The sequence below is a fragment of the Miniopterus natalensis genome, chromosome 1 (genome assembly GCF_054644295.1).
Source record: "Miniopterus natalensis isolate mMinNat1 chromosome 1, mMinNat1.hap1, whole genome shotgun sequence".
Classification (NCBI taxonomy): domain Eukaryota; kingdom Metazoa; phylum Chordata; class Mammalia; order Chiroptera; family Miniopteridae; genus Miniopterus; species Miniopterus natalensis.
In genome coordinates this window covers 174,704,267-174,716,796 of record NC_142081.1, presented here as the reverse complement: position 1 = coordinate 174,716,796, position 12,530 = coordinate 174,704,267, and the positions used below count along the sequence as shown (strand labels likewise).

The 12,530-nt window shown below is 40.7% G+C and overlaps 1 protein-coding gene across 1 annotated transcript in view; it reads right to left on the bottom strand.

The window, feature by feature from the left end:
* The window catches only part of TXK (TXK tyrosine kinase), a 50,591-nt gene that overhangs the window by 17,310 nt on the left and 20,751 nt on the right, over positions 1-12,530 (bottom strand). Inside the window, exons 3-8 of the mRNA XM_016207996.2 lie at positions 12,218-12,308; positions 11,305-11,507; positions 8,770-8,835; positions 3,134-3,188; positions 1,555-1,634; positions 535-662 (exon numbers count right to left, since the gene is read on the bottom strand). Of these exons, the coding sequence (XP_016063482.2) occupies positions 535-662; positions 1,555-1,634; positions 3,134-3,188; positions 8,770-8,835; positions 11,305-11,507; positions 12,218-12,308 (623 nt within the window). The remainder of the gene's footprint in view (positions 1-534; positions 663-1,554; positions 1,635-3,133; positions 3,189-8,769; positions 8,836-11,304; positions 11,508-12,217; positions 12,309-12,530) is intronic.

The window sequence follows — 12,530 nt, the reverse complement described above, 5'->3', positions numbered from 1 at the left end:
TTTGCACAAATAGCAATTATTACAAACAATAGCTGGGGAGGGGGCTTACATATGCCTCCAGTATATTTAGGCCAAAATGCAATTATGTGAGAGGCTGTGTTCTGTGTAGCTTTTTCTTTTCTCCAAACAAGAAAGAACAGAGATTTAAGAATGGCAATTTTCTATTGCAATAGTCTAAAGCAGAGATTTATGGGGGCAAGGAAAAGGGACCATGATTCTTTAGGACACTGGAAATCCTATTACACTTAGCCCTATGGAAATTTCAGGAACAAATACATAATAGACTAAATAGCCTTTGCTTCTCTGTCATCTATCATTTTCTAATGTGGCAAAAATGTACAAAATTGACCTAGCTCTTGCCCCCTGACTAGAAAAACAAAGAAGAGTCAATGAAGAGAACTGTTCAGACGCACGTTGCATTTCAAGTCCTTACACATTTTTACAGGGATATTGGTAAAGTGCCTGAGGCCAAAGATGCTTTGGCCCCTCTAGAGCCCAGCTCCCGACTCTCCCAGCCTGAAGTTCCTGACTTACCGGCTGCGTTGTGCTGGTGATACCAGATCAGCTCAGGGACTGATTGAAAGAGGTGCCTTTCAGCCACGTACCACTGTCCTGAGTCATTCCTTTTAATCTGATAATGTTTGATGACAGGCTCCAGGGTTCTACAATCAATAAAATGTGAATTAGTAAACAAGAAAAGATAGCTTTGGAACTAAGTCAATTCAATCAGCAACAAGATTTCACCTCTCAAACTCTGAGGCCCGCAACACTACACACTGAAGAGCCGATTGGATTAAATTAAACCGGTGCCTCGCCATCCCAGGAAAATTCCTCAGCTTCTCATTGGGGCCTTAGAATCAAACGTAACTTCAGCCAGAGTTGTCTCGGTGACAACTAGATCTCAGAATGGGCACCTAAGTGTTTATTGACTATCAAGTATGGGTTAAGTGAATGCAGAAATGCACTGTGAGGCGATGTGAGAAAGAAGGGAGGAAAACAACACAGGGTGTCCTGGGGAGCAATTTTGCTTTGGGCAACTGGAGCCCAATCCTCATAGGAAGCCGAGAGACTGTGGAACACACCTCGAAACTCTATCTACTAACTGCCATCCCTCATTAATGGAGGGTCGCTCCTACGATGTTAATTCTCAGGCCTTTCCAGCCTATCTGTGGGGACCATGAGCTCCCTCATCCAGAGAACATCCTCGGGCAGAAAGACACAGGAAGCTTTTTGAGTACAGGTGAACTCCTTGCAGGTAAATCCAGCAAAGACCGAGGCATATGAGGAAAGCACCGCCAGCTCTGCTGCTAATCTAACCCCCTCACTTGATGGTTGAGAAAAGAAGAGAGAGCCTAAGTAACATCCAATGCCACACACAGAGCTTGTTAGGGATACAAACTGAAAACTGAACTGGGGAGTTGTCTTAATTTCCAGTCCAGCAGTCTTCTCCCTATGCTAGGCCCTCACTTACATCCTCTAGGTGATGGTGCCACCATGAAAAGGGCTGTCCCAGGGATTGTTATTTCTAAAGTGACCAAAGCAACAATTGCTTACCTCCTATCTCTTGTAAACACAGAAATTGTGTAGGTTCCCAAATGTCTTGAATCTCGGACAATAAATGCACCTTCTTTAGACTGCAAAACAATTCATTGTACAAGTTTATGTTTTATTAGAAAGAAAGACAAATTTGCATCTCAGTAATGAAAACCAAAGCTGTGCTGACTTATTATAAAAGGATGAGATTGTTTTTACAAGCACGGGCTTAGAAATATTGCCTATAAAATAAAATATAATTAAGACAAGGATTTATTATATATGAGTCTTTTAAAACTTTGCCCCAACTTTCCTAAGAAAAAAACCTGCACTTGACAATCTTGGTCCCCACCACTTAGTTATTTTTGTTATTTGATTAGGATAATAGATTGAAATAGCTGATGAGTAGGAAGAACTCTTGAGACAGGGGGAAGGGAGAAATACATCTGAAATTGTTGGGATGGGGGTGGGAAAAGAGACCAGAGTTTGTAAGAAAGATGAAGAGAGAATAAATTTGGGGGAGTCTGGAGGGGAGAGCAAGGAGAGCCATTTTAGTTGTTCTATAGGGTATGGGAAGGACAAAAAGGGAAATGGCAAGAGGGAGGAATATTCTAGTAAGTTTGATGTTAGATTATGAATTGGATCCCCAACGGCTTTTGGGGCACTTTACAGAAAGCCACCTGCTGTCACCAGGCCAGGCAGATGCTCCATGTCCTCCTAGCCAGTGAAGCCAGGCCTGCCCTCCAGCCTCGTGCCGGCCCCTGTGAGGCGAGGCCGGGGGTCCCTGTGAGGCGAGGCTGGGGGCCCCTGTGAGGCGAGGCTGGGGGTCCCTGTGAGGCGACGCTGGGTCCCTGTCCTAGTGCTCTGCCCATCCCCCCGCTATTACCTGGACCTTCCCTGCGTCCTGAGCCATTACTGGCATTGAGTTTTTAGTTACGGAGCAGGTTCTTTCTCACTTATATTTCTAGATTCCCTCAACACCCGACAGCAGGATAAAAGACACACATACCTCTTACCTACTTTCTGGTTTTGACTCTGCGTGTACCCACAGTTAACATTTACCATCAGCTGGAAATTTAAACTGTATGCAGTTTTGTTTTGTTTTGACCTAAATGAGCAGTTTTGACCTGAGCTTGATATTTTGGCTACCTTACCCTTCCCTTTGTTCCCAAAGAACAAAGAAGATACAGCTCCGTGTGTTTTTCTATATTTGTGTATTTAATGAGCTAAGCTCACGAGGATAGGGTGTATATGGGATTGGAATTTAGGCAAAGGTATCTGGGCAGTTCGACCATAGACTGTGCTGGTAGAGCGCACTTTGGAGTGATGAAGGGGTTGTAGAATGTTGGTGCTGAAATCATTTCAGGGAAAATGTGCATCTAAAATTATGATAAAAATCAATAGAAAACACAATCTGATACAAAGACAACTAGTTTACAACATCAAAAAATGTGTATAGAGATGAAATTGTAATACTTTAAAACTAAAAAGAACAGGAAGCAATAAAACTTTTTAGTTGAATCAGATCTTTCTTTACAATGTAGCTCTCACAGAAATTTTGAAAATATTAACAGATTTATTCAGGAATAAATTGAATTACCTCTTGTCTCAAAAGACGTTCTGCCTGATTTCTGGTAATGTGTCTATGGTACCACCTGTAAAAGCAATAAAAATAATTTTTAACCTTTATTATTTCTTTTTTTTTTCCCAGAAAAAAACCACACAACAACACCTGCTCCATTTCCCTTGTTTTTAAAAACTTACTCCAGAACCGATTTTTAGAAAATAGAGTGCTTTCTAAATTCACACAAGCAATAATGTACTATTATGGGTCAGTTAGTTTAGTGGAGCTTCATTAGTTGCAAGTTTATTCTATTATATCTCAATGCAACTTTCTGACACACACTTAGTGTATAATTTTGAACAATTTAACCTGAAAATTTTCATGAAAGGCTTGTGGTTAGGAACTCATCACCTTCACCCTGGCCGGTGTGGCTGGGCTGGTTGGAGTGTTGCTCCGTACACCCAAAGGTGTGGGTTTGATTCCCTGTCAGGTCACATACCCAGGCTGTGAGTTCAATCCCGGCCAGGGTCGGGGGCAGGCAACTGATCGATGTTTCTCTCTCTCTCCCTCTCCCTTCTTCTCTCTCTAAAATCAATAACAAATACATATCCTTAGGTGAGGATTTAAAAAATAAAAAATAAAAAGAGAAGTCCTCTTCTTCAATAAACACTTCACTGAGCTTTGGTAGACAAACTAAAAAAATACTTGTTTCTTTCTTCTCTGGAACTTCTTATTTGCATGTTTTTGTACTTGCTATGTTACCTTTCAGAATGAAAACCCACTCTAACTTATCTGACTTTCCTACGCATGTTAAGTCGTAGTAAAGTTAGCAGTTCAGCAGGCTAAGTGGAGCATATAACCCTGCTCCGCACCCCCTCCGCCCCTCTTTCCTCAGTCTCTGCTCCCTCACTGAGCTTCCCCCACTGGGACCCTTCGTCCCTCCAGTTCTCCGCACCCTTTCTGCCTCTGATCTGGCCATTACCTCTGCATGAAGCATGTCACTATAAGACTTTAGAACAGTGACTTTCAACCTTTTTCATCTCATGGCACACATAAACTAACTACTTAAATTCTGCAGCACACCAAAACATGTATTTTTTTGCCTATTGGACAAAAACAAAATAGGTAAAATTTTGATTCTTTCACACTGGATGGCTATTACTGGGTTGGCTGTTGCCATTTTTTCATTTGACGATATAAAGGAAAAGAGGTCAGTGGCCCTGACTAAATAGTCAGGTATTGCATGTTTTAAAAATTCTCGTGGCAGCCCGGCCAGCATGGCGCAGCTGTTGAGCATCAACCTATGAACCAGGGGTCAGGGTTCGATTCCCGGGCTGGGCACGTGCCCGGGCTGCCGGCTGGATCCCCAGCGGGATCATGCAGGAGGCGGCCGACCAGTGACTCTCTCTCACCATTGCTGTGTCTGTCTCTCTCTCTCCCTCTCCCTTCTTCTCTCTGAAACCAATAAAAACATACTTTTAAAAAAAATTTTTTACAAATTCTTGTGGCACACCGGTTGAAAATCACTGCTTTAGAATTCCAGAAGTGTGCATAGTTGTCATAATTAAATAATATTGTAATTTAAACATACAACTTGGTATGACAATACCTAGTCATAAGTAAACGTTGTATAAGAAGAGAAAGGAAATGGTAGAACCAAGGCGAGAGAAAGAAAAATGGAAAAACTTTCGTTTCAAAACAAGATTTTAAAAAGCAGCTAATCTAATATTACCAGAAATGCTCTCTTTATGGACAGTGGAAGGAAGACTGCACCTAGAGCCATGCACTGAGTCATAGCGGGTGAGCCAGACCGTGGCTCAACGAAACTCAGAGCTGACTCTGAGGATGGAATGAGTCTTATTACACGGACTTCCCCTAACCTCCAGCGGTGGAAGGCTGCCACTAACTTACAATGGCCAGGTAGTGAAAATACTAACGCCCTTAAAGTGAAAACGAGCCTTTAAGAGGATGAGCCATAGAGAATAGGAATGATTATGGATGATCCTAGATAAAATAATATGACTACTTATCGCTAGTAGGAATAAGAGTAACTGTGATGTTCAACTGTGAATATCATTAGTACTTTTTAATGAATATTCATGTTGTGGAGGGAATTTCAAGATGAGTCTGAGCTCTCCTATTGCAGAGTTAAAGACACGGGCTATCAGTTTAAAGGGCCCCTCCGGCTAAGCTGTGAAATATGGGTGCTAAAAGGAGGGTGACGATTAGAGCTCTCTAAAATGTTGAATCTGTGAAAAGGAGACTGCATAGAAGTTAACATAAATGGCATTTTTTCCAAATGTTTTTCACCTGACATCATATCAGTGTTAATTTTGTTGTTTTGTATACTATAATGATAAATAATATAAGTAAATGCATTATTTTGTTTAAATGTAAACTAAAAATCTGTGTGCATGTCATTAGAATGTATTAGTCAAAAAGCCAGATAGAAATATATGATGAATTTAGGATTCTTTAAAATAATGCAGGATTGCCACAGGCAGGAATGAGGTTGGATGACTATAACTTATGGAAGTTGGGGGATGGTGTTTCAGAATTAAATCAGATGGTAAAAGTTAGAAGAGTGGGGTTTTTTTAATCAGTAAGGCTGTAACTCATACCCAGACAACATTGATTATAAAACTATTATTGAAGGATGTGGACATGCGGCTTGGGATGGGGCTTCTATTGACACATTTGTTAAAATCCAGCCTATCCAACTCTGGTTGGCTACAATCATCTTGCGTATATGTGAGCCTCGGTCCCACATCCCAGTCTTAAGACTTCCGATCAATAAGCAACAGTATTGTGCTCTTGAGTTTCCAAGCTAGAAACCCTGTTAGGCGTGAGAAGGTAAATCTGCTTCCTTTAGTAAGTGACTCTCTAACCCTGAAAATATTAAGCAGTAGAGATAATGATATAGATCAGACATACTTTTATAAGGTTCAGGATAATCAATGTTTGATAGTTTAAATGTCTATAATTTTAAGATAATCTGGCATATTGAGTTTTTGCCTCTGGTTTAAAATTTATAATTAAAGTTGGTATTTGAAGTTTAAGGGAATTTGACTCATTTAAAAAATATTTGTATGGTTAAGAGAACTTGATTTATTAGATTTACCTAAGTTTAGATTAGATTCACATATGTTTAATTTATTAGATATCCAGCATCATGTAAAGACTTACAAAGGGCTATTACAACTGCAAATTTGCCCTGTCTGGCATGCAAAGTATTTAAAAAGAAAATTGAATTTATTCAGTTTATTAATGAAGTTAAATGTTTCGAGAAATTTAATTAGCTGAGCTTATAAATGGGACTGATTGTTGAACGACATTTAATATGTTGAGTTTGAAATAAGGTAATTGTTCATATTTTTATATTTATAAATAGAATATCAAGATTTACAAGTTAAATTTGAAGGTTTACTGAAAACTGCAGTTTTTTAAATCAATACGGCTATAACTCATACCCAGACAACACTAATTATAAAACTAATACTGAAGGATGTGGACATGCGGCTTGGGATGGGGCTTCTATTGACACATTTTTAAAAATCCAACAGCCCAGCCGGGCCTGGCTCAGCGGTTGAGCATCGACCTAGGATCCAGGCGATCGGGGTTCGATTCCCAGTCAGGGCACATGCCCGGGTTGCGGGCTGCAGCCGATCAGTGACTCTCTCATCGTTGATGTTTCTATCTCTCTCTCTCCCTCTCCTTTCCTCTCTCTGAAATCAATAAAGATATATATTTTTAAAAATAAATAAATAAATAAAAATCCAACATATCCAACTCTGTCTGATTGGCTACAATCATCTTGCATATATGTGAGGTAGGTTTTTACATTGTATTCTTGATCATTGGATCTTAATTTAAATCCAAAGCAGCAATAAACATTTCTACATATAGACGTTCCCCTGAGAGGTCAGGGCCCACACTAACCACCAGACACTGTTCGATACCCTTACACGTATCTCCTTTAATCTCCTGGAAAATCCAAGTTGGGATTATGATATGAAAAAAAGTCTTATTTTTCTAATTTTTCTTTACAGGAGATTTCCAAACAGGACTTCCCTGACCTGGCTTTCAAAGAGACCTGTTTGTGACTCATAGATACAGAGGACAATTTGACAGTTGCCAGAAGGACAGGGGGTTGGGAGGATGGGTGAAAAGGTGAAGGGATTAAGAAGGACATGTTAGGAGTTAAAGAACAGTCCTGAGGCTGTAAGTACAGCCTAGGGAATATAGTCAATGATATTGTCATAACTCTGTATGGTGCCAGGTCGGTACTAGACTTATCAGGGGGATCACTTTGTAAGTTATATAAATGTCTAATCGCTGGGTTTTACACCTGAAACTAATATAATATACATCAACTATAATTGAAAAAAAATTAAAACAAAAAAAATAAGAGGATAAACAAAAAGAGAGAGAGTGAGAGAGAGACCTGTTTGTGTTGGTCAGCTTTAGCTGGGGATGGTGGTGACACCCCCACGGGCCGTCCTTGAGGAACTGCAGACAGTTGTGGAAATACTTTCCAAGGAAGATGGATTCAGCCTCCTGAGGGCTAGAATGGACTGGAGACTAGAATTTCAGAGTGGAGCTAAATGACACAGATCACGGGAGGGGAGTGAAGGCGGGGAGGAGAGAGAAGAGACCCTATAGTGGAGCCGAGTGGAGTGGCCTGGGAGAGAGAACTAGCTTGAGAAATAACAGAGAAGTCTGGTCAGTTATATAGATGAGTCATGTGTCCTGCGGTCATCTGTTTCTCTCCTCCAAGAAAGTGTACATTATTCACCACCTCTTTTAAAACTGGATTTGTTTTAGGGAAAGGGTATGCTGAGTCTGGCCTCTAGGTGGGCTTAAATTAGTAGCAAGGCAGACCGAGGGGGGGTGTCTCTCATTAAATTTATATTTGCAGCCTGGTTCTCAAAGAAGTGCCTGTCTTAATGCCTCAATGAGTCACCTACCGCCACCCGCTGGAAGCATATGCTAATTGCAAAACAAGTATCCAAGTAGGGGGAAAGCACCGAAGGGCTCCAGCTAAACCTAAGTTTATAAAAGACTGGGACTACTCCCAGCTCTGCTAGTCTCTGCCTATAAATTAATCTCTCAGCCTTACTTTCTGATCTGCAGAATGAAGGGCTAAAAAGGTAATTGCTAAGATCTCCTCTATCTTCCAAATCTACATAACAAAAATAGATTTCTAAGCAGGACTCTCGCAAACATGCCAAGAATTCTTCCAAATTACATTGGCCTAGTTCTGATCTTCTGCTACTTCTAAAACTTTTAAAAACATGAGACAAAATATAGTAATGTGCCTATAAATTCAGTCTGATTTGCTACTCACTGAAAAGTTAATGTCTTTTTTAAAATAGTTAATTTTCCATTTAGGACATGTAGTAAAACAAGTGCAAGACTAGTGTTTGGTTTCATGCTGTCGCTGTCAAAACAAAAAAAAAGTGGCTACACAAATTGAAACAAAAATATGTTTAAGAAAAAGAGGTTTCTGAATCAACCATTATAAGGATCAAAGACCTCTTAAGCTAGGGTTGCCGAATGTGTTAGTTTCTTTTCCTTTTTTTAGACCAAAAACAGTTTCTGTACTTCTAAGCTGCCAAAATGTACCTGATTTTCATAGATTAACCTTAGGGCGTATTTTGGAGGGCACTTACTCATATATTTCTAAGTTGGTTATTTTGTTTTCAGCCACGTAGTTGCTTGGAATAAAGCCTTCGTTCCTACAACAAAAGACAAAGCAAAAATCAAAAATTTGGCCACATCTGTTGCATTATCATGGCAACAAGTCTTGTAAAATGTCAAAGATGGAGGGGAAATCAAATTCATTTTACTGATTTAGTTGTTAAAAGAGGAAGGCAGGTTTTTCATTTCCACGTTTAACTAAAATCTCTGTATAATAAATAGTAAGACTCTGACTTATAATGTGAGTAGTTTAAGGTAATTTGTGACACCAGAAGCTTTTTTAAAAGGAAAGGGGGCACTTACAGGACCACTGGCACGTCATAGTGACTAGGTTAACAACAGAGCAATTACAAAGATATTGGCTTAATTCTCTTTAATTGCTGCAGAGTATTTGATAGAATAAGTATTCCAGTTTAGCCACGTCCCTATTACAGCGACGTGGTGAAGAAATACTTGAACATGCCTTTTTGTGCACAAGTCGGAGCATTTCTCTAGTACAGACACCAGCAGGGAAATTGCTGGGCCCCCAAGCGTGTGCATCTTTCAGCACATACAGCAAATGGCCCGGAAGGAGGGCGCACCGACTTCCCCACCCATCAGAAGGCCAGGCATTCTCCTTCCCTACATCTCCACCAACATTTGAAATTACAAAAAGACCCCCAAGACATATTATTGGGAAATAAAAGCAACTTTCAGAACGATGCGTAAGGTGTGATTAAGATTTAGGTAATTTCAATCCGCAAACAATACTGTATATTTCAGTGTGTGCACGAAAGTGCATGGAAAATGACTATTCACTAAATGAATCACGGTGCTTACTTTTGAGAAAGAGACCGGGCTTGGAGGTGTGGCAAAGCCGAATTTTGGCATTATTTATCATGCTTGCATATTATAAAAAACTATGTTCACTTATTAACTTTGACATTAAATATTGTCTTGGTCTGAGTCATGCCAAGAGGCCACCTGCAGGAGTCGCTAATTCCACAGTCCCGAACCCACTAATAACTATTACCACTGAATGTGTCCATCACATGTTGAGCCTAAGCTAAGAACTGGTAGGACAGCCAACAATCAGGAAAATTTAAAGAAAGAGGGCATACTTCTGCATCTTAGATATTTCTCATCTCCAAATCTTGACAAAGATCAGAAATCAATACCAGCATTCCCTGCCAGGGAGCCCAGGAACTCCTCAGAGCTCTCTGCCCAGGGCTTCGGTCGGGCATGAGCAATCCACTGGAACTGACACGATGAAGTCTGTTTGCATCCCAGGGGCTTTTTTCCTTTGCTACTTAATTCAGCACCTACTTCCAAAGCTAGTCATTGTAGAAATATGAAAATAAGGAAGAGACTGTTTCTGTTCCTACCTTAGAGCCTAACAGGGAAAAAAGTCAAATTCCCAGAGAAAGTATAGTCAGAATAGGAACCTATATTGTAGGAATCATTATTCCCATTTGACAAATAAAGAAATAAAAACTCATTAAAAATAGAACTAGCAGATGATCCAGCAATTCCACCTTTGGGTATGTATCTGAAGAAAAGAAAAACACTAACTCGAAAAGATCTGTGCACCCCAATTTTCATGGCAGCATTTTTTTCAATAGCCAAGATATGGAACCAACCTAAGTATCCATTGACGAAAGAATGGATAAAGAAATTGTCACACACACACACACACACACACACACACACACACACAATGGAATATTACTTGGCCATAAAAAAAGGTTTAAATCTTTCTATTTGCAACAATGTAGATGGAACTTCAGGGCACTACGGCTATGTGAAATAAGTCAGACAGAGAAAGACAAATACTGTATGACCTCACTTATAAGAGGAATCTAAAAAATGCTTTTAAATTAAAAAAATAAAAGCTCATAGATAAAAGAACAAATTGGTAGTTGCCAGAGATGCAGGGTGGGGGTGGGCAGAACTGGTGAAGAGGGTCAAAAGATATAAACTTCCAGTGACAAAATAAATAAGTCCTGGGGATGCAATGTACAGCATGCTGACTATAGTTCATAATACTATAGTGCATATATGGAAGTTGCTGAGACATTAAATCTTAAAAGTTCATATCATAAGAATAAAGTTCTGTGGCTATGTATGGTGACAGATGTTAACTAGGCTAATTCTGGTGATCATCTTACAATATATCCAAATATTGAATCATTACACTGTACAGCTGGAACTAATATAACATTATATGTCAATTATAGCTCAATTTCAAAAAAGAAATGGAAACTCAGAGAGGGTAAGCGACTTGCCCAAGGGACCCAACACTTAGTGACAGCACTGGAATGTGAAAGCAGGTGTACCTACTTCTAAGAGTCTGCCTGGCATCGTGGCCCTAGAATGCTCTCATGCGGATGGGGGGGGCAGGTTTCCTTTCACACGGACGAAGGTTATAAACCTGGGGAAACTGAGCCGGTACAGGCCTCTTTATGCCTCAGAAGTCTTTAGGGGATAAAAGAGGAGGAATTTGATAAGAACCAAGCCACCGCTCTTACCCCAAACGGTCTCTTGCCTTCCACCAGTGAGTGTTATACTTCTCCAGGATCAGGTATTCCTCTGCCCTCTTCAATGCCAGGTCGCAGGGCTCTCTGGGCAGAAAGTCATACAGCGCCATGACTCTGACCTCCTCGGCGGCCTCGGGGGCTGGGAGGGGAGGCAGCGGCTTGCGCTTGGACGGCTGCACACGGCCCCTGCTGGGCTGTGAAGACCAAGGAGTGAGTTCTGCTCTAGCTGCCCAGTAACCCGCGCTAGCGAAGAGGCGGGGGCCCACGAGCCTGCGCCTCTTTTCTCCCATCCCGCTGCACCAGGGCAGAAGCCGGCGCAAGATGAACATAGGAAATGACCGACTTGGAAACAGCTTTTGGATCCAGCAACACACTCGTCATTCTGTGAATTTTCAAGATCACACATTCTCTTGCCAGCATGGCACTGGATTTTTTTTTTTTTTTTTCAGGTCACAGTTCTTCAAACTTGATTTCCTCCCCAACAGCTTCACTGTGTCTTAAGGATTTTTCTCCCTTGGAAAAAGAAAAGCAGCCCTTTTCTTCCACGGGCTGTAAGCTTGTGCTTGGATTTACCATGCTTCCTAAGAGCACTGTTCCTCCCTGCACTGAACTGAAAATTAATCCCAGCCTCAAAGTGGCAGGAGCCAGTTTGGTTTTTTCCTATTTACCATCCAGTTCCAAGTTCTTCTAAAACACGGCGGGGCAGACTATGTTAACTGGTCTTTTTTTTCCTTTCGCTTTCTTCTAGAAAATCCATTCACTAAATGTATTGAGCATTTATTATGTGCCAAGCATGATGCTAGGTTCTAGGCATGGTAGCAAAAAGTGCCCCATGGAGCAGACCCTAAAAGGGTGGGCTTCCCCCCCCTACCCTCGCCTCACCCCCCATCAAAATAATACTCACCTGCTTCTTGCTGAACCACCGCCTGCGAGGCTGAGTATATTTTTCTGAAAGTTCTTCATCTTTGCTCAGGCTTATTTGTGTTCTCACTTGCCTGACATTAAAAAATAATCACGTTACAAGTGATTATTTTTACTCAAGTTATCTATAAACCTACCGGACCATCACAAAACTAGTACAACAATCCAAGTCTCTTTCCAAAGGCTTTTGAAACTAAGAAGACTAACTCCATTTCCTTGGGCAAGTTACTGCCTCTTAGAGCTTAATTTTTCTTATCTGGAAACTAGAGATGATAAGAGTATATAGAGTTGTTATG